The 22821-nt window shown below is 41.6% G+C and overlaps 1 protein-coding gene across 1 annotated transcript in view; it reads left to right on the top strand.

The window, feature by feature from the left end:
* PSMB7 (proteasome 20S subunit beta 7) overlaps positions 1-15390 on the top strand; it is a 103947-nt gene extending 88557 nt beyond the window's left edge. Inside the window, exons 7-8 of the mRNA XM_040324865.1 lie at positions 14894-15045; positions 15181-15390. Of these exons, the coding sequence (XP_040180799.1) occupies positions 14894-15045; positions 15181-15292 (264 nt within the window). The 3' untranslated portion in view covers positions 15293-15390. The remainder of the gene's footprint in view (positions 1-14893; positions 15046-15180) is intronic.
* Positions 15391-22821: the final 7431 nt, after the last annotated feature.

Raw genomic sequence — 22821 nt, 5'->3', positions numbered from 1 at the left:
AAAAGATGACATGCCAAATGTTGCATGCAAGAAGTGCTTAAAGCAGAACTTCCACTTTTGGGTGGAACTCCGCTTTAAGTAATGTTGATCGCTTGCAAAAGTCAGGTTTAGACTTTTTGTGTTTTTATGGTTTTTGTGTGACATCTGGCAAGCTGAGCAGTGCCTAGAGACTTGTGTCTATAGACTTATGATTTTTCCTTATCTAATTGCTATCTTCCAAATTGGATGACCATTATCATTTAATGTGTGACAGATGCCAGTGTGACAGATGTTATTTCTATTAGACTTGGGGTTCATTTACACTGTATGGGCTGGGCTGTGTTCAGCAGCCTTCCCCAATGCAGATTGCCTTGAATCCTAGTAGTTCAGTATACACCACTGCATGCATTGCAGCGATGTGCATTGAAAAAGGTAGTGCATATTGCATAGCTTGTTGTGACGCAGTACACTGCATCATAACACACTGAATTTGTGGTGATTTTTTTTTTTTTTTTTTCAATAAAGCTAGAAAAAAAAAACATTGTGATTGATCTAATACGGCACATCAGCACCTTCACAGCATACACCAGCAGCTGATGTGAATGTGCACATGACCGAAACTATATTGTTTATTTCAGTGGCAGCATATTTTAAAGCTGACATTTAGCCATTACCTAATTTTTTTTTTTTTCTTATTTTTTTTTCTACAGCCTTAGCGACATAACTTACCTGTAATGAAGTTTGTCCCACCTTGCATTGTTCTTAATAGGCTGGCTGATTCATAGACTCACATTGTGGGAAGGAGCAGTAACGCACAGCAGTTGTAGAACACTGCAAAACAGGAGCCAAAGGTGGACTGAGCAAATAGGTCTGTCCGCTTGTACAGACCTTATAAAAAATGTTTAAAAAAAATGCATATTGTATTCCTTTTCCAACAACTGACCATGCCCAAGTTGTCTGACGAGTTTTTATATATATATATATATATATATATTTCTCTTTTATTATATTCTCTTCCCCCACCCACTGACCTGGACCGCCTCTATCTCTGGTACCAAGCCCTGGTATATCCGCATCAGGAGCCCGGGGCATAGAAATCCTTTCTTCAAGTCTTCTCCATAGCTGACAAAACCACTTTGCGGCTGCTGATTGGTCAGCGCCAACAAATTAGAATCATCCTAACGTCACTTCTGAGGTGGGACATATTTAATATTCTAGCAGAGCGGATTTCCAAGTTCTGGGCTCTTGGCACGGATATACTGGTGCTTAGAACCGAAGATGGCGGCGGTACAGGTCAGCGGGGCCAGGGTCAGAGGAGGGGCACATGTGTAAGTTCACCTTACAGCGTTTTCTGTAAAGATGAACTTGCCCTTTAAGCTTCCTACACACTAGTATTTTTTTTTTTTTCATCCCAGCAGGACTGACAGCTCAGGATCTTCGCTGAATGCCCCCCCACCACCAGAACACTCCGGTCAGTGCATCCAGCCATTGGCTAAGAGCGCTGATCGGGAGGCGATCAGCAGACCTTTTTCGGTCTTGCTCCTTTGACAGGGCCTTCTGTCGGACCGACTCCAGTACACACGGACCGACTCCAGTACACACGGACCGACTCCAGTACACACGGACCGACTCCAGTACACACGGACCGACTCCAGTACACACGGACCGACTCCAGTACACACGGACCAAATGTTACATAGTAGGTGAGGTTGAAAAGACACAAGTCCATCAAGTCCAGCCTATGGTATGAATGCAAGTCAGTTTCTTTTGAATGCCTTCCGACATTCGGCCGTGTGTACTAGGCTTTAGGTTTAATGATTTGCATATTTAGTCGCAAAGCCGAGAACTCTGCTGCCCGATAAAACTCTACGTTAATATCGCATTATTGGGTTGGAAAATCCACTTGGCCACATAAGTGTATGAAGTCCTTGTGTGACTGATTACATTATTGCTACCTAGTCTAACATTTTTTGCATGGATAACACATTTTGTTTGTTTTTTGTTTATAAATCTACCAAAACCTGAGCTTATGTTTGAGCAGTCTGTCTGATCAATACATTTATGCCTCCTCTATAGAAGTGCAGCTGTAATGAGACTTGGAGTTCCAGGCAAATCCTCTGTAGTTTCCTGCCCTGTTTATATTGTTGCAGTTTATGCTGCATAAACACCGCACCTCGCTGCTTTCAGGCATTGCTTTCGTTCAGAGCCTGATTGTTTTTTGTTTTGGTAGCTTACTTGGCATAAATTAATAGTTAATGTCTGTGCCACTAACCTGGATTTACATTCTTTTACTAGAAAAGATAAACTGCTGATTAATTCAGTATAGAACTCAATTACAACATGAGCGCCTCTCTGCAGGGACCTGTCACCCTGCAGACAACAGATGCTGAATTTATACTTCAGTATCTTCCTTACTGCAATGAAATATTAACATGTTTTATTGCATGTGTGAGGTGCAATTAGAGAAGGGAAGGAGGTGGGCTGTCTGAATGTATGGCATTTGATATGCCTACACTGTTCTCATAAAGAGGTTTAGCCACAATATAAAGACACTGCATGCTTCTGCCAGCTGCACATTCATATATCTATCGTAAGTGCAAGGTTTATGCCAGTGTTTAACCTAGTGCCCTCTGGTTATTGGGAAACTAGAAGTCCTGCTAAGCTAAGGCTTGCCAGCCATTGGGCAGTCTACAGGTGTGGAGAACCTGGTAGTCCAGCATGTTTTGCCAAATGCAGGGTATTCTAGGCCTTGAGTAAGAGCACTCTGCTATTCTTCGACTGTTGAGATGGTGCAAGTCTCCACATGCATTGGTACGCGATAACTGCTGAAAGGACGAAATCAAAGAACCTCACCCCTGCCCAGCCAACCTATTGCAGACGTAAAAACAGTCTTGGCCCTTGAGTCTCTGCCAAAGCCATGCCCCCTGACATGTTTCGTTCCGCCCACCATAGCTTAAGCCTATAGATGGTTTGGCTGGATGGGAGTGCAGCGTTTCTTTGATTTTATAGACGCATTGCTTCAGGTGAGCACCTTTTGGCAGTTGGAATCTTTCTCCATGGTGACCATGGGAGTTTGGTTTCCTCAGCTTAAGCAGCGTTTATAGTCTAGCACCAAGGTCACACATGCTGGAAGCAGCAGTTATCGATGAAGAGACATGTGCTTCCAGCATGTGTGACCTTGGTGCTAGACTGTACCTATCGGACCCAGCATGTCATGGAATCTGTGCTTAAAGTATTACCCACATGGTGGCAGCTGGAAATCCAAAGCTCAGCATAACCCAACAACTGGGTACGCTTTGAAGTTTGTATTGGCAGCCTAGTATTTTACAGCTGTTTAAACTACAGTCCTTGGGCATGCTGGGACCTGAAGTTCGTGTGTACCTGGAGCATGGCAATTTAAACCTACATAGCCTTTTCTGGAATATATGCAGATCTACAACAAAAACGTATACTTTATTAGGAAGTCTTATCCAAATATGATACGGAATGAGCTAGAAGCCTCCAGCACCAATGTGGGGTTTACCTTACCCATCCTGTATCATTGCACAACTCTCCATCCCCTGAGTATACCTAATTGCCCTCAAATAGAAGCCAAGCTGATCCACAGCTGTAAGTGGACATTTGGCAAACACAAGCCATTTATTATCGACTGACACCAAGCCCTGCATTCCTGTCACTTGGTCCGACTTATAATTACCAGGTTTCACTCTGCTAAAAGCAGTTTATTTTCTTCCTGTGTGCGTACAGACACCGATTAACCTCTTCTTGGTCAGCATTGCTTTGGAGACATCTTTTATGCTTTCATTTTAAGTAGAATTATTCAGCATTTCTGCTTTCTTGCATGTTTCATTTCACAATTATGTCAGCTAAAGCTTGATTTAAACATTGCCAACATTTTAAATACAACTCAGGGACACTTTACAGCAAAATGTCTCACTGGCGGAACCAAATCAAAAGAATCTTATATTCATATATAATTTGTATTTCAAATATTGCTTATTGTTTAATGTGAACATGAAAAATGGAATCATTACTGAAAGAGACGCTGGTCAGTAATGGAAAAAGAGGAGCAATGACCCCTTAAAGATTGGGACTGTTTATAAGGTTTATATTGATCCTGTGCTAATCCATAATTAAGTTTGTATGTTTTAATAGCCTAGTCAGGAAAAAGAGAAACAGCCAACGTGTGTGTATGAAAGGTTATTGAATATAAAGATATAAATGAAGGCACAAGATTGAATGACACATTTCCAAACTACAGATAATTAAAAAAAGAAAACGGTCAAGGCCAGATTTAAGCATACCAAATAGGTAGTGGCAGATACCCCATCTACTTCATATTTTCCATACCATATTTCTCTTCCCAAGTTGCCCAATAAAGCCCAGCTCCAGGCACTGCTATTTATTTATTTTAATCTTACATTAACACTTTTTATTTATTTTTTTTCTTCTTTAGACGCTCTGTAAGATCTGCCAAGTCCTCTAATTATGTACAGCGAGGAGTCACATTTCCGGTTTCCCGCTGCATAGAAACCGTGTTTTATGAATAACACCAGTTCTGGTGTGGTGCCTCCATCCCCCTCACTCTGCTGTTTCATTCACAGAGCGCAGAACAAGCGTCATTGTTGTGCCGTGCTTTGTGAATGGCACAGCAGAGTGATCTTTGTTAGAACTGCACGCTAGTTAAAGGCAAAAGTACATGTTTTGTTTTTAATTTTGCTGTTAATTTTTAGTTTTAGCTTTCCACTTTGGAGAGGCAGTCAGACGGCCTGATAAGTGATGGAAACTATTTCCAGCTGGGGAGAGCCAGCAAATTTAGAAAGGAGATGTTCATTTTCTTTCTGTCCAAAACTAAAAAAAGTTGGAATTGTGGTTTTAAAATTTGACGAACACATTTTTTTCCCCTTTTTTAATTAAGGTCTAAGGCCTTCATCCTTATAATGCAAACCACCCCATTGCTTAGAAAGGTTCCGAGCATTCCAACAAGGGAAGCAAACTAGAGGTTGCCATTTGAGTACCCTGTTTTTTGTTTTGTTTTTTCCCCCGTGCTGACCGGGAGCTGATTGCCTATGTGTGAAATAAGGTAGTTTTATAGATTGTAAATAAGGATGAGCTCCGGCGTGTTCGCATAGAACACGTGCAGAGCCCGCCAGGAAGTCGGCACCCGCGCTGCGCTAATCACAGCCAGGCAGACATTGTCCGATGCTCGGCTGCAGAAATCGGGAAATGTCTGCCTGGCTGTGATTAGCGCAGCGCAGGTGCCGACTTCCTGGCGGGGCTCTGCGCGTGTTCTATGCGAACACGCCGGAGCTCATCCTTAATTGTAAGCAATATTAAAGCTTTGTGGTGAGCCTCCGCTCTATGCATTCATGAGACACAGAGGCACGGCTAGGCCCCACTCCCCCTATCTCTGCTCATTGATTGGCTCACTGGCTGTGATTACAATTTTTTGCCTTCTATTTATCTGAACAATCTTGAACGTACTTTTTGAAGAACTTCACATGTTAAGGCCTGTTTCATAAGTGCTTCAGCTTGTATAAGAGCAGTGTGAACGGCAAGCTTTTATGAAACTTAAGCAAGCTTTTGCAATTCTTGTGGCAGCTTTCACTAAGCATTTAAAGCACCATTGAGCTTCTGTTTGTAAATGTTAAGCTCAGCTTCATAATGGCTGTGCTGATTGTCACTTTAAGCTAGGTGCTGGCAAGCTTCAGGATGCTTTCAACAAACTTGCCTAAAGTGGCAATCAACACTCCCATTGGGATCTGTGTTAAACAAACAATTACAAACGGGTGCTAATTGTTACTTTAACCACTTAAGGACCACCCACTGTATATATACGTCCTCTTTTTAAACATGGATATCTCAGTAACGGCAGCAGCTGCTGCCACAACTGAGATATCCATGTTTTCAGCTGGCGGCCGTGTAAACGATAACGGCGGTCTCCGCGGCGGATTCGCCGCGAGATCGCCGTTATCGGTGGCGGGAGAGGGGCCCCCCCCCTCCCGCCGCTTTTCCGCGCCCTCCGCCGCTTACCGGAGCCGTCGGTAGCGGTGGAGGAGATCCGATGCTGCCGCCTTGTGTGTGAGGACTTGAGTGAGGGCAAGATGGCCCCCACCCGTCCTCATAGCTCTGCTGGGCGGAAGTGACGTCAAAACGTCAGTCCCGCCCAGCCTCTTAAAGAGACAATTTTTGTTCTGTCATTTTTTTAAATGACAAATTTTCCTTTTTTTTTTTTTTTTTTTGCATTTAAGCCTAAATATGAGATCTGAGGTCTTTTTGACCCCAGATCTCATATTTAAGAGGACCTGTCATGCTTTTTTCTATTACAAGGGATGTTTACATTCCTTGTAATAGGAATAAAAGTGATCATTTTTTTTTTTTTTTTATATATTTTAGTGTAAAAAAATAATAAAATCAATAAAATTAAATAAGAAAACAAAAAAAAAAAATTTTTAAAGCGCCCCGTCCTGACGAGCTCGCGCGCAGAAGCGAACGCATACGCAAGTAGCGCCCGCATATGAAAACGGTGTTCAAATCACACAAGTGAGGTATCGCCGCGATCGTTGGAGCGAGAGCAATAATTATAGCCCTAGAGCTACTCTGTAGCTCAAAAAATGCAACTTATAGAATTTTTTAAACGTCGCCTATCTAGATTTTTAAGGGTAAAAGTTTGACGCCATGCCACGAGCGGGCGCAATTTTAAAGCGTGACATGTTGGGTATCATTTTACTCGGCGTAACATTATCTTTCACAATATATAAAAAAATTGGGCCAAATTTATTGTTGTCTTATTTTTTAATTCAAAAAAGTGAATTTTTTCCAAAAAAAGTGCGCTTGTAAGACTGCTGCGCAAATACGGTGTGACAAAAAGTATTGCAATGACCGCCATTTTATTCTCTAGGGTGTTAGAAAAAAAAAATATATAATGTTTGGGGGTTTTAAGTAATTTTCTAGCAGAAACAAATGTTTTAGTCTTGCAAACACCAAATCTGAAAAACACCTGAGGTCTTTAAGTGGTTAAAAACTTCAACAAAGCTTGATGAATGCACACACATCTTTGCTTGCAGGCAGCAAGGTACCATGGGATATATAGTGCTTAGAAATTGAAATAAAGCTTTGGCCCATGTGTATGGCAGTCAGTTTGACTTTTGGATGTGCATGCTAGAAAGCCAACAGCCAACCGGCTTGCAATCAACACTCTCAGCTAGTGGCTGAGATTCTCGCGCTATCCAGTGCGTTCTGGCGGGTGGCCGTCCCCCTTTCAGAACACAATAGCTCAGCAGGGGTGATTGCTGTACTAATGTTGGATTGATAGTACAGCAGCTCTGACCAGAGCTGTCAGGTTCTTTCCTTTTTAACCCTCTGGGTTGAATGGAAAAAAAAGTGTGTACTAGGCTTAAATCAATGGAATGAGCAGAGGAGAAACTTCAAAGCATGCAAGGAATCCATGAAGTTGTGGAAAAAGATGGTTTAGCAGATTAGACAGAACTCCCGACTTTTTAAGTAAGCCTATGGGCAAATGTAGCCCATGCTATAGTATATTTAATATAGCATAAAAATGTTTACTGAATGCCATAATAATGTGTACAGTGCCTATAGTAGCCATCACATTTTATCTTTATTTTATTTATCAGTCAGATCAATGAAATACAGTTGTGGTCATAAGTTTACATACCCTGGCAGAATTAGATTTCTTGGTCATTTTTCAGAGAATATGAATGATGGCACAAACGTTTCTTTCACTCATGGTTAGCGTTTGCCTGAAGCCATTTATTGAAAATGATTGATTACTAGTGCCCTCGGGTGGTAATCAACACCCTTAATAATAAATATGCCTCGTTCCTAGTATTATATGAATAGTGAATGATTAAGGAACAATTGACTTTCACAAAAATGCATCTAAAAAATACAGTACAAAAGATAGGATCGTGTGATATAACCCTCAAAGGGAGTGACTCAATGGTAATGTAGGTAGCTTGGTACAAAAGATGTCTGTATAATAGATGCCTATATTGAGTACAGATATCTCCTCGATGAGAAGTCCACAAGATCACAATAAAAGCTTGAGCTCTAAATGTTTCGCAATATCAACATCGCTTCATCAGGAGCCTCTGGATTGTAGAAAGAGAACAGATCTCAATTAGGTTATCGAATACAACAGTATTAATTTCATCTTTAACAATTTATAACTTGTGTTGCTTACAAGTAAAAATCCTGTATTTTCTGCTAGAAAATCGCTTGGAACCCCCAAACATTATATATCTTTTTAGCAGAGACCCTAGGGAATAAAATGACGGTCTTTCAAATGCAATTTTGGGGGGAAAAATACACTTTAATGAAGAAAAAAAACTAAACGGTAAAGTTGGCTTGTTTTTTTTTTTTTTGGCCCAAAAGTCTTGATTACCTGTTTTTTTTTTTTGTGCCTGCTTCCTGATTCCCTTCCCAAAGATGGCGGGGGCAGCACCCGAGAGCCGAGGGAGAGATCGGCTTTGGGTGCTGAAATTGCGGGTGCCCAGAACAGGCAAGTGTCCGTATGTTAAAAGTCAGCCGCTGCAGTATTTGTAGCGGCTGACTTTTAATATATTTTTTTGGGGCGGAACTCCACTGCTTTCACACTAGAGCGAGCAGGCGTTGATGGTAAAACGCTGCTACTTTTAGCGGCGCTATTTGGCTGCTAATGGAGTGCATATAACCCAGCTAGAGGCCGATGAAGAGGTTAAATGTGCCCGTGTAGCACCACTGCAGAAGCGCTTTGCAGGCGATTCATTTCAATGGGCAGGAGTGGTGGAGGAGCGGTATGAGAAGATGCTGCTTGTAGGACTTTTTTTAACGTCCTGCCACGCACCGCCTCAGTGTGAAAGCACTCGGGCGTTCACACAGAACAGACTGCAGGGGAGCCGTTTTGCAGGCACTTTACAGGCGCTATTTTTAGCTCAAAAGCGCCTGAAAAACACCCCAGTGTGAAAGGGGTCCAACTGTTAGATTTTATGAGATGAAGGGGGATAAAAAAAAATCGGTGGCATATATCGACCGCCACAATTTCTAAATATCGGCATCGGCCATGGAAAAACCCATATCGGTCGACCTCCTAGTTTAGATGCATTTTTGTGTAAATTTATTATCTTTTATTTACGTGCCTACAAAGTCTATTTTCCTTAATCATTCCCTATTCATGAAGCCATTTATTATCAATTAACTGTGTTTACTCTTTTTTGAATCGTAATCACAACAGAAATTACCCATATAACTAGAAACATTGTTGTTTAGATCAAAGGAATGAACTTCAGTCTGTAAACGAGGGAAGTTTAACCACTTAAAGACCAAACCTTTTTCTGACACTTGTTGGTTTCAAATTAGTCATTTTTTGCTAGAAAATCACTTAGAACCCCCAAACACACACACATTATATATATATATATATATATATATATATAGATATATATATATATATATATATATATATATATATATATATATATATATATATATATATATACACACACACATACACATATATATATATATATATATATATATATATATATATATATATATATATATATACATTTTTTTTTATTTTTTACAGAATCCCTAGAGAATAAAATGGTGGCTGTTGCAATATTATATATTGCACTGTATTTGCGCAGTGGTCTTTCAAATGTAATTTTTTTCTTTTATTAAAACAGCCTTTTTTTTTTTTTTTTTTGTATAATGTGAAAGATGTTATGCTGTGAAAATCGTGATCTTTATTTTAAGCAAAAAAAATGTGATTCTCATTTTGCCTAGAATCGTGCAGCTCTACCCCACAGTTGTAAATATTTTCATGAGGCCTGAGCTCATACCCTCTGTCACCAGGTACCTCCCTCAAACAAGAAAGGATTGGAAAACTGCCAGTAGTTCAGGACCCTTTATTTAAAATTAAGTTGGAATAAATATCAGTGCAGAATAAGAATTGCATCTCAGTACTTTGCACCGAGTCACAGAAGTGTGTGTGTGTGTGTGTGTGTGTGTGTGTGTGTGTGTGTGTGTAAAAAAAAAAAGTTAATTTTATTCAAGAACATGAAATTCTCAGAGAAAACATACAAATTAGTAACAACATACATTGGCCACTAATTTAAAAACTGCTCCAAGCCCCTTACTCTCTAGGTGTTAAGTGTTGTCATATATCATGACAGGAACCCAATGTGTCCAGTATTGGAATAATCACCATGAATGCCTCTGATGCAGCTAGGCTTGACTGGTGACACCAATTAGGATTTGGCTTCTCATCTGATCTTGTGAGGTGTTGTGCCTTTACTGGGACTGATAAACATTACTTTCTTTGCCAATCTTGTGGATGGATACTTGAATATGTACCTAGCTCTACTTTGCTACCACTCTTGGCTGGTAGTCCTTTATAATGCAACAGCCTGCATATGTTTGCAGTTTATGATGGCATGCCCGAACTGCTGGACAAAGACTGAAAGTAATGGGGCATCTGCTTAGTGCCATGGTCCATTGAGGTTTAGTGTCCAAGTGGGGTTGATATTCTGTATGAATTTTACAACATGATGTATTCGATGTGTTGTGGTAACCAGCCATGTGGCCTGTAGAGGGACTTATCTAGTGTTGATGTGCACCCATTGTGCAACACTATTTTGTGTATTGAGTTTACCAGACCTTTTATTTGAGGTGAGATCCATCCAGTGCTGTTGTGCATCAAATTAGGTTTAACAGTTGTATTACCTGCTTTATGTGCATCCTAAACTCCAAATGAAAGCAAATCTTGGGCCCATAATGTATGGTCACCAGGAATATCCCCTTCCTTTTGAAATCATGTTGTATGCATAGGTAATTCCTCTTTTTTTAGGCAGGATAAGCATGATTACCCACTATGCTCTTCCTCTAAATTAGGTAGAAAGAACAGCTTATATTACAATTAATGTGACAAAATAACAAAAAAAATGCATAAAATATATAACAAAAATAACAAAATTAATACTGATTCATCCAAGTGTCTATGTGCACTAAATCAAAGTCCAGTAATTCACAATCTTGATGCAATATATGCAATCTTCTTCAACTTTTAAGTTATTCACACCACACCAAGTGTTCGGTGTCATCTGATCTGACCCCGGTAGGACACACACACACACACACACCTGCTTTATATGCCTCACATTCACATGTTCAGCTTAATAAGCATTTTATTTTTGATCCTCTTCATCACCAGGATCGACTCAATCACAAAAAGTAAAGTAACAAAAGTAAAAGGAGCTCCAATAGTGTTAAAAAAAATTTTAGTTTCCCATACGTTAAAAATCCACTCGCAAGCAAATCTTCAAAAACATTAATTTTACAAATGCTGCAGTGACAAGGATAAGCTAGAACAGACCTATCGTATCGGCGTCTCACTCGACAGCTCCTCTGTCACTTCCAGGTGCCTACGCGTTTCATCACGTCTTTGTCCCGGGTATACGAGTGATGTTCCGTGTCAGTCATTTCCGCAACATAGCCTATGATGGCCAAATGGGATCAGGGTAGGTGTAGGTTGGACAGCCATCTGCATTTTTGATGAGTGTGTACCTTTTTTTCATTCCTGAATTTCCTAATTGTTTGTGTTTTTTTGGAGTTGAGTTTTCATGCTTGCAACTCTGTGTATGTGCTAACCCAATAAATACAATGCACTCTAGCTGATATCAAAAAGTGAGACTATGTGTTTGTAGTGAAATACTAATCTCCCTCTAATGGCCAATTACAAATCTTTTCATGTAATCCAAAAGCAAAACAAATGCGCACACATCTGAAATCACACAAAACATTATTTTAAAATAAACTTTACATAAAGTATGCGCCAACTGAAAATACAGTATATATTTTTTTCCTTTTAAGAGAATAATTTCAGTTTGGCATCTCTGATGTAATCGGCTCTTGTTGAAATTCGTTAAGTGTATTTCTAAATGTTGTAAGAATTGTCTTTCAGCTGAGCTGTTATTTCGGTCTATGGGCCCTTCAAAATGAATGCCGTTATAAAAACAATTGCAAGAATGTCTGGCAGAAAGAGTTTTTAGTATTTACTGGCATGTGCAAATTTCCCTAACCTGCCAGCGGTAGAAGCCGTCTATCCACGGCAGACCTCCTTCAATAGCTAAATCGTAAAAGGCCCATCACGATAATCCATCAGCACCTGATCCTGCACGAAACCTCCACACTCCCAACAGCCGGCTTAAAGCTAAGATTTAATACAGCCCCATGTCTGCCATCAGGCAGGCCTCGACAGTTTAAAGCTCATTCTCTAAATCTCTGCAGACTTTATGGCCAGCCGAGGGCTCATATAAAGTTTAATAGCATTACGGCACATAAATCATCTTTTAAAGATGCCACTAGCAGCTCCGATATTAAATGAAGACAATTGTGTGCGTTATAAATAATTTATCAGACAGCATTTCGGATTGCCTATCCAGTCTGACTTGTTTATTTTTGTCCTTACCAGAGTATTCCTCTGGCGCTTCTTGAGAGAACCATTACCGGTCAGTTTAATGAACTCTGGGGCCGTTTAGGCCACCACAAGCTACATGCTGCAGCTGCGGTGACCGATCTGGAACTCTCTCCTGCCTTCTCCAAGTGCTGGCCATTTGTCATCTGCTGGTAAATAGCTGTGCACATTGGAGCCCAGGGACACATTGTGTGATACAGTGATGGAAGCAAACAGATAGCTCTATAAAGAGCTGCTTGTCACCACTGACTCGTCTTACCGTACATCACTCTTATTGTAATCTCATTTTAGAAGCAGCACAGCGGACCCTGGGGTAACATATTCCCAGGTACTTTGGACTACACAGCTATAAACTACTCACAGGCCCAGTTATTTGCTCCAAAACTTTCTTGTTTTTAATTACACGCATGCTGCTTGTATATAAAAGGCAGGAAATGACTATGTGGGATTTTGCATATGTGCAGTTTACCTGCATGTGTATAGCGTAGTAATGATTCTGTTTTTCTATGCCTCAGCCATAATCCTTAGATTTCTTGGTTATTTTATTCATACATGCTGCATAGGGTTTAAACTTAAAATATTTATATTTTGGGACACAACTGTTTAAATGGGGACTCCACAGTTAATACATTAATCCTGCCCCCGTGTCTACATAAGAGATGGGATTATCAAAGTGGTTATACTATATTGCCCACAAAACTGTCCTCTTAGGATCATATGTACGTATCTGGGAGTGGCTTCATTGGGCTGTAAAGCATTTGCAGGGTACCACCTTGTTTTGTGGCCCAAACATTGAGATAATGTGTGGCCGTGTATGAGAACTACTTCATCTGATGGCTCATACATTGTCGACCAATAGCAATAAAATGCAGAACAAAGCTGCTACAGTTTTTTATAAGGTGGGAAGAGGCAACATTTATTTTGTTGTGCAAAATGTCACAATGCGGATTATAAACTTGTTCAGTTATGAGTCCCCAGGTTCAATGGGACTATTGAATGGCCAATAAAATGGCTAGGGTTCAAAAGGAGGTCAGTTCATGTCTGGTGTCAATAGGTGGTTGATAAATGATAGAAAGTTGTTTGGAGTCCCTTAATATTTTTGAGGTCTGTAAGTGAGGTAGCTTGTACCAAGACAGTATTTTTATTGTGTGTTGTCACTGGTCTCATTTACTAGCCTGCTTTCCGTTATCTTTATCATCCATCCACCTTCCCCATTCCAGGAACGGTATACAAACATGTTCACTTCCTGTGCTATGTGTACTCTCCTGCCCCAAACTTTGTTGGAGTGTTGGTGAGTTTACTGATGGCAACAGGAGTGGTGCCAAAAAAATGATTTCTGTTCATTTTCTAAAAATTGTGCATTCTAACAACTATAATTGCAGCGAACTATGGCAATAGTATCCTCAACAGTATTTACAAAAACATTACCGGTATTCATTGTACCGTTTCATGAATGTTTTGAGAAATTTGGTGACCCCTGTTTTAAACGCACAAATCGGGGCCCTTATATAACAGTACTTTCTATGTGCCTTCTAATTGTACCTTGCAAACTGCCTGTGATTGTGCTGTACTTCTTACTAACTAATGGAATTACCAGTCTGAAAGGATGTAACCTGTTTCAGTTCTACAAGAAGAATGTAACCGCTGAATAGCAGAAATTTGTAAAATATGTGGCTATATGTTGGACTATTTGACAATTCTTTCTTTTATTGTCTACAACACTTACTGTTTGAGAAAGCACTGGCTTGGGGTCAACACATTTTAGAGATTATAGCTTCACAAATGAAAGTTCTGGATACACAATGGCATGCAGACTTGCCTGAGTGGCAGGAAGTGGCATATTTTACGGATCCTAATTGTCTGGATCATTTAACTTTATTATTCCATGCAGATGTGTATACATGCAGCCGGAGAGAGCAGAAAGGAATTTGCATCTCACCATGTTGGTACTGCAGTTGCCATACAACATTGATGGTGTCTAGGATGGATATCGATGACAAATGTTTGTTGAATATAGAAGGTCTGTGCTTTTAAAGGCCTATACATGACATCTCTGGGACAGAAAATTAAGTCTGTCCCCAGACTATGGACAATAAAATCTTGCATCTGGTTAAAGAGGAAGTAAACCCCCACCCCCCAACCATGTCCCCTCGCAGATACTTCCTGTTTTCACTGCTCCATCATTGTGATTGGCCGGAGCAGCAATGATGTCACTCCCACGCATGCGTGCGGGACCGGCAGATCCCTGCGCATGCGAGGGCAAACCTTGCAGGTTTAGGAGATATTTCTTGCACCTACAGGTAAGCCTTAATCTAGGCTTTACCTGTAGGTGCAAGTTTTCTGGTTGGGTTTACAAACACTTTAATGCTGCTCAGTTGTAAAGAGACTTGTTTGGGTTTACTGTATACACTTTTGATTAAATTGATTTTCCATCTGCAGGAAGAAGAAGCCAAACAATTGGTACGAGATGCCATTGCTTCTGGGATCTTTAATGACTTGGGCTCTGGTAGCAACATCGACTTGTGCGTGATTACAAAGAATAAGGTGGATTACATACGCCCTCATGATGTTGCGAACAAGAAAGGTGTAAGGTAAGTACTCACAACCTTGTAGCCACTGTGGGACATCTAAATTTCCACCCTTTGAACTGCAACTGAATAACATATATCTCACATTCTACAATATACATTTTAAGGTACTAGTGTATTGTTTCTGTTTTTTTATAGATCTGGAAATTACAAGTACAAGAAAGGCACCACTGGTGTTCTGTCAGAGAAGATCACCCATTTCAACCTGGATGTAGTGGAAGAGAGTATTCAGACTATGGATACTTCCTAAGGTTATAGACCATACGCCCTGTTTTGTACTGAGTCGTAATATGTCTAATCTCTGTTACCTTCTAAGAGATTCAATAAAAACTGTCATTGTTCTGTTTATTTGAATTTAATACTTTTACACCAATGCATTAAAGCTGAACTGTGGGCAGATATAAAGAACTTTTATTTGCAAACTAAAGAGACACACATTATATACACACACACGGGTTACGACTAGAGACTGGGTAAGTCCAATATAAGTGAAACGCAAATTTTGCAGCTCTATATTCATAATACTCTTAAAGTCCAAATTTGGGATAATTTTTTTGTCATAAATGTCTCCCAGTATTGCAGCATATTCAGGATGCTATACACACTTTAACCTCTTCCCACCTGCCATATAGCAGAATGATGGCTGGGAAATGGTTAAGTTATCCTGACTGGACATCTTAAAGTGAATAACTCAACACCAAGTTCAATATATGGACCACTTATGTATTTGTACATGTTGATCATATCGTGGTTGTATGGGAGCCGCAATCCAAAGGAGAGGAGAGCAGGCAGCCAGATAATGAGAGTGCTAAGGAACATCACAGCTTTCATTTCGGTTCCATGCACTCGCTGTCACAGCCCCTCCTTTTTGTTCGAGACTTTGATAGTCACATGTCCCAGGGTTGGATAGGTGATCTGTCTATCAAAGTTCCCCGGCCACGGGGCGTGGCTATATGTGGTGGCGGGAACACTGCAATTGAGATGAAAGCTGTGATGCTAGTTGTTAGGTCATTTTGGATGGTATCCCAATCCTCATTAAATTGGTAGGTACAATGCCTGGCTGGTGTGGAGATGCGACTCGGTGTACATCTTTTGGCATGTATGCGTTCCTTGATTATCTGATCGAGGGCGAATACTGCTGTGCAAAATGTAAGCACATTGTTTCCCTGAAAGCCCAGGTTCTGAATCTAGGGAAGCAACTGTCAGCACTGAGAACACTCTCCATACTAAAGAAGAGCTGGGAACGTGGCCAGCACAGAGGCAGGTGGAGACAAAGAGGTGTAGGCACCAGAAAAGCATAGATGGATAACCGGAAGGAGGGGGGCTGCCAGGGAGGCCAATCCAGGGCTGAAGCATCCCAATAAGTACGCTCCATTAAGTGACATTGGTGAAACCAGTCAGGGACTCTCCTAGCTGCCAGGGGAAGAACTCCTCCAGTGAGAGTGGTGGGGAAGCGAAGGGAAAGGATAGACAGATTCTGGTGGTAGGGGACTCAATTCTTAGGACAGAGAGGGCAATCTGTGACAAAGACCTGAAGCAGTGAACTGTATGCTGTCTACCAGGCACTCGGGTTTGGCACATCACGGATTTGGTGGACAGATTACTGGGAGGTGCTGGGGAAGACCCGGCTATCATGGTGCACATTGGCACCAATGACAAAGTCAGAGGCAGATGGAGTGTCCTATAGAACGATTTTAGGGACTTGGCAGCTAAATTGAGGAAAAGGACCCCCAAGGTAGTATTCTCAGGAATACTACCGGTACCTCGAGCCACACCAGAAAGGCAGAGGGAGATATGGGATGTAAACAAGTGGCTGCGGAGCTGGTGTAGTGGGCAGGGGGTGGGTGGGGTTGGGTTCCTGGAGGACTGGGCCAACTTCTTAGTCGGTCACCAGTTCTTAATGAGGAGGGTGCAGATCTGCTGGGAGTAAAAATGACCAAAAAGTTAGAGGGGTTTTTAAACTAGGCAACAGGGGAGGTACCAGAGGTAGAGATGGTCAGCACGGTACATAGTCCAGAGCAGGGATCCTCAAACTACGGCCCTCCAGCTGTTGTAGAACTACACATCCCATGAGGCATTGTAACACACTGACATTCACAGACATGGCATGATGGGAATTGTAGTTCCTGAACAACTGGAGGACCGTAGTTTGAAGACCCATGGTCCAGAGCATGGGTCTTCAAACTATGGCCCTCCAGTTGTTCAGGAACTACAATTCCCATCATGCCTAGTCATGTCTGTGAATGTCAGAGTTTTACAATGCCTCATGGGCTGTGTAGTTCCGCAACAGCTGGAGGGCCGTACTTTGAGGATCCCTGGTCCAGAGGGTAGTATTGGGGGCATTAGTGGTAGGTTGACTAAAGCACATAAACCCAAGGCAAGTATAGTAAGTCCTAGTTGCAATATCGGAACAATAAGAGGATATTATGCGACCGGTCTAAACTACGCGGCATGTTCCCCAATGCCAGGAGCCTGGCGGACAAGATGGGTGAACTAGAGATACTGTTGTACAAGGAGGATATGGATTTTGTGTGAGTTTCAGAGACCTGGTTCAACAGCTCTCATGATTGGCTGGCAACCATTCAAGGGATTTTTCCCTCTCTATCCCTTTATCGCAGGGATAGAGAGGTTAAAAAAATGGCGAGGGGTATGTCTATGTATCAAGAATAATGTATAAGTGAATGTGAGAGATGACATCACTAAGAGAGCTAGGTAGGAAGGGGAATCTTTATGGGTAGAGCTCCAAAGGGATGAAGCTAAGGGGAAAATAATACTGGGAGTGTATGCTATAGGCCCCCTAACCTGAGGGAGGAGGGGGAATGGACAATTTGGATTCGCAGCAAGGATGGGAAGTGTTATAATGGGGGATTTTTATTATCCAGACATAGACTGGGAGGAGGGAAGCAAGCATTCGTCTAAGGCTCGCCAGTTCCTTAATGTCTTGCAGGACAATTTCATGGGTCAGATGGTAGATGCACCAACTAGAAATAATAGGGGGTTAATTATGAAATGCAAATCCACTTTGCACTACAAGTGCACTTGGAAGTGCAGTCACTTTAGATCTGAGGGGGACATGCAAGGAAAATTAAACAGCATTTTAACTTGCACTTGATTAGATGATAAAAACAGCAAAGCTTCCACTCACTTCAGAGCTTCCCCTCACATTTACAGTGATCGCACTTTCAAGTGTACTTTCAGTGCACTTGTAGTGCAACGTGGATTTGCCTTTCGTAAATAACCCACATAGTGTTATTATATCTGCTTATTACCAACAATACAGACCTGATCACGGATGTGCAAATACGGGGCAATTTAGGAAACGGCGATCACAGGTCAATTAGTATAAATCACACAAATGGGAAACATAAGGGAAATACAAAGACACTGATTTTCAAAAGGGCCAACTTCCCTAATCTGCGAACCTTGCTAGAAGGCATGAATTTGGATAAAATCTTTGGAACAAAGAACACAGAGGAGAGATGGGTTCGCTTTAAGGGCATTAGCCAGTGCATCCCATTGGGTAACAAAATTTAAAAGCGAAAAAAAAAATCACGGATGGCTTAACTCCAATGTAAAAATTAATATAAAAGCAAAAGAGAAGGCCTTCAAAAATACGAGGTTGAGGGATCATCATCAGTATTCAGACTTTATAAGGAATACAACAAGAAATGTAAGGGTGCAGTTGGGTGGCTAAGCTAGAAACCCTAAAGACACATAGCGGAGGAGAGCAAATGTGTCTTAAAAGTATTTAAACGGTAAAAAAGGGAGGACTGACCATATTGGCCCCATAAAAAAGTGAAGGAGGACTTCTGGGTACAAAGTAATGGGAGATGGCAAAGGTATTGAATTTATTCTTCTCCTCAGTCATCATGAGGGAATCGGGGGGGCTTCAGCAACCAAAATTGCAGTGTTTATCCTTGTGACACATCACAGAGGACATAATGGGACTTGGGGAAACTTGACATTAATCACCAGGGCCGGATGGCTTGCACCTGAGGGTACTTGGGGAACTCTGTGAAGTAATTGCCAGTCCATAGTTCCTAATTTTTTACTGACTGGTATGGTACCAGCGGATTGGCGAAAAGCCAATGTAGCACCAACATTTAAAAAGGGCCCAAAATGTAACCCTGGGAATTTTGGGCCAGTTAGCCTAACATCAATAGTATGAACGCTCTTGGGGGGGATAAGGGACTATTTACAAGATTTCCGTAATGAGAATGGTATCATTGGGCAGTAATTTGCATGGATTCATGAATTGTTCTTGCCAAACCAATCTATTAACCTTCTTTGAGGAGGTGAGCTGTCATCTAGATAAAGGAAGGTCTGAAGACTTGGTGTATCTGGATTTTGCAAAAGCATTTAACACAGTTCCCCATAAATGTTTACTGTACAAAGTAAGGTCCATTGGCATGGACCATAGAGTGAGTGCATGGATTGAAAACTGGCTACACGGGTGAGTTCAGAGGGTGGTGATAAATGGGGAATATTTGGAATGGTCAGGGGTGGGTAGTGGGGTCCTACAGGGTCCTGTGCTGGGACCAATCCTATTTAATTTTTTCATAAACCACCTGGAGGCTGGGGTTCGATCTCTGTAGTTGTGGGAGATACTAAGCCAAGCAGGGTAATAACTTCTCCGCAGGATGTGGAAACTTTGCAAGAAGATCTGAACAAATTAATGGGGTGGGCAAATACATGGCAAATGAGGTTTATTGTAGAAAAATTTTAAATAAGGCATTTGGGTGGCAAAAATATGAATGTGATCTATACACTAGGGGGCAGAATCTCTGGGGGAATCTAGGATGGGAAAGGACCTGTGAGTCCTAGTAGATAGACACTGCAATGGCATGCAATGTCAAGCTGCTGCTAACAAAGCAAACAGAATATTGGCATGTATTCAAAATGGGATTAACTCCAGGGATAAAGCGATAATTCTCCCGCTCTAAAAGACTCTGGTCCAGCCGCACCTGGAGTATGCTGTCCAGTTCTGGGCATTAGTCTTCAGGAAAGATGTACTGAAAATGGAGCGAGTACAAAGAAGGGCAACAAAGCTAATAAAGGGTCTGGAGGATATTGGTTATGAAGAAAGGCTGCGAGGACTTAACTTATTCCCTCTGGAGAAGAGATTCTTGAGAAGGGGATATGATTTCAATTTACAAATACCAGACTGGTGACCCCACAATAGGGATAAACTTTTCCACGGAAGGGAGTATAAGACACGTGGCCACTCATTAAAATTAGAAGAAAAGAGGTTTAACCTTAAACTATGTAGAGCAGGGATCGTCAAACTACGGCCCTCCAGCTGTTGTAGAACTACACATCCCATGAGGCATTGTAACACACTGACATTCACAGACATGACTAGGCATGAAGGGAATTGTAGTTCCTGAACAACTGGAAGGCGTGGTTTGAAGACCCATGATGTAGAGCAGGGGTTGGCAATCTCGGCCCTCCAGCTGTGGTGAAACTGTAAATCCCATCATGCCTCTGCCTCTAGGAGTCATGCCTGTGATTGTCAGGGTCTTGCAATGTCTCAAGGGACTTGTAATTTCAAAACAGCTGGAGGGCTGAGTTTGCCCTCGCCTGATGTAGAGGGTTCTTTACTCTAAGAGCAGCAAGGATGTGGAATTCCCTTCAGAAGGTGGTGGTCTCAGCAGGGGGGCATTGATAGTTTAAAAAAAACTATTAGATAAGCACCTGAATGACCACAACTTACAGGGATTTACAAGGTAATACTGACATATAATCGCACACACAGAATGGTTTTGTCTTTTTTTTTTTTATTTCTTTTTTTTTTCAATCTCACCTACTATCATTCAGGCTGGCAATTCCTCTTCTGCACAGGCTGGCTGCATTGGTGGGCATGGATAAAGTTAATATCTATTTTTATAACTTTATTCTTCATAAATTAAGTGTAATTTCATGAGATTATTTATGAGGGTGTGTTTTGGGGCAGGGTAGGGGTGTGGTGGGGCAACTGGTGGTTTGTAACCCCTGAGGCCTGTCTAGTAGCTCAGGACTTGAAATTGCATACCAGAATATGAACACAGCTGTGCCAAGAGCGCATGCCCTGCACACTCACAGCACAGTTACTGGCTACTAACGGAAAGTCATTGCTACTTGCGATCGAGAGCTTTATGATTATGGTGAATTTGCCTTTTTGTAGGGTTGGTTGTCTGCGTAAGCTTAAATCCCAACCCAAGCAGGAAAAAACAGTCCTTTTTACCATGAGCATAGAATATCTATATATAGCAGGGATATGCAATTAGCGGACCTCCAGCTGTTGCAAAACCACAGATCCCATCATGCCTCTGCCTCTGGGTGTCATGCTTGTGGCTGTCAGTCTTCCTATGCCTCATGGGAATTGTAGTTCTGCAACAGCTGGAGGTCCGCTAATTGCATATCCCTGATCTATAGTAAAGGACACAGGCAAAGTACTCACAGAACTTGGTTTATAGACTTATACCTTCAAGTGACTGGACTCTAGTAAGGTTTTTGAGGACATGCTCCTGGGCGGCTCCCCTATAATCCTACCTCACTCCGTGAGTCGTCCAGCTATTTGCTGGTGTCCTAAGTCAAAGGACCTCTTCTCCTTTTTGCACGGAAATCACTGTTGGCGCAAGTAGTTTTTTTTTTTTTTTTATTATTTCATCTTCTGATTCTTCAACTCTTCAGTCATCTTCACTGCCTTCTAATTCCATAGAAGCAGTGTATCCAAATCGACACAACCCTGGTAAAACCTTTGGAGATATACCTTTAAAGCGGGAGTTCACCCGAAAAACATTTTTTAACATTAGATTGAGGCTAATTTTACTAAGCAGAATCGGGTGTTTTTTTTTTTAAATGAATGCAGTACTTACCGTTTTAGAGATCGATGTTCTCCGTGGCTTCCGGGTATGATCTTCGGGACTGGGCGTTCCTATTTGATTGACGGTCGCATACAGTGCGTCACCAGTTGCCGAAAGAAGCCGGTGCGGCTCTATACGGTGCTGCGCACCGATGTTCGGCTACTTTCGGGAACTCGTGACGCTCTGTATGCGACCGTCGGAAGGCTGTCAATCAAATAGGAATGCCCAGTCCCGCAGCCCATACCCGGAAGCGGCGGGAGAACATCGATCTCTAAAACGGTAAGTACTGCATTCATTTTAAAAAAAAAAACACCCGATTCTGCATAGTAAAATTAGCCTCAATCTAATGTTAAAAATTTATTTTTTGGGTGAACCTCCACTTTAAGCCCACGTCGTGGGTATGACCTGTAATACTGCTTCGGACACTGGAACCTGCATGAGCATTTGTTCAGCCACAGGGTCCTTATACAGCTCCATGGCTATGGAACCCAGACCCCATTCAGAGTTATCCTGTGACAGGCAAAGCCTAGACTTTATATGCAGTTTAGTTTTGTGGTCAGGCAAGATCAGGACACCTTGTGTCTCTGACATTACTGTAAAAATGGGGCTATTCACTTTAGTGTTCTCAGACTTTGTGCTATAATTCAACCATTTTGGATGACCAGGTGCTTCCTCACACACCACTGGTCTCACACTTTATCGCTCCTCCTCCTCGAGCCCTTTATGAGGTACTCAGACACTTATTTCTGCCCTTTTGCCATAAATGTGTACTCCTTTCAGACACACTCTACATTTTGCACCATACTCTGAGTACCATCAGCTGGTTAATTTTCAAAGTTAAAGCATAAGTTCACCTTTTTTCCCCTCCCGTCTTTCAGGACAGCCCACAATTGAGAGATACTCCTCCTCTTCCTCTAGGAAACCCTGCGCCAGC

This window comes from Rana temporaria, chromosome 9 (genome assembly GCF_905171775.1).
Source record: "Rana temporaria chromosome 9, aRanTem1.1, whole genome shotgun sequence".
Classification (NCBI taxonomy): Eukaryota; Metazoa; Chordata; class Amphibia; order Anura; family Ranidae; genus Rana; species Rana temporaria.
The sequence above is the reverse complement of the archived record's forward strand: the minus strand, read 5'-3'. Positions and strand labels throughout refer to the sequence as shown.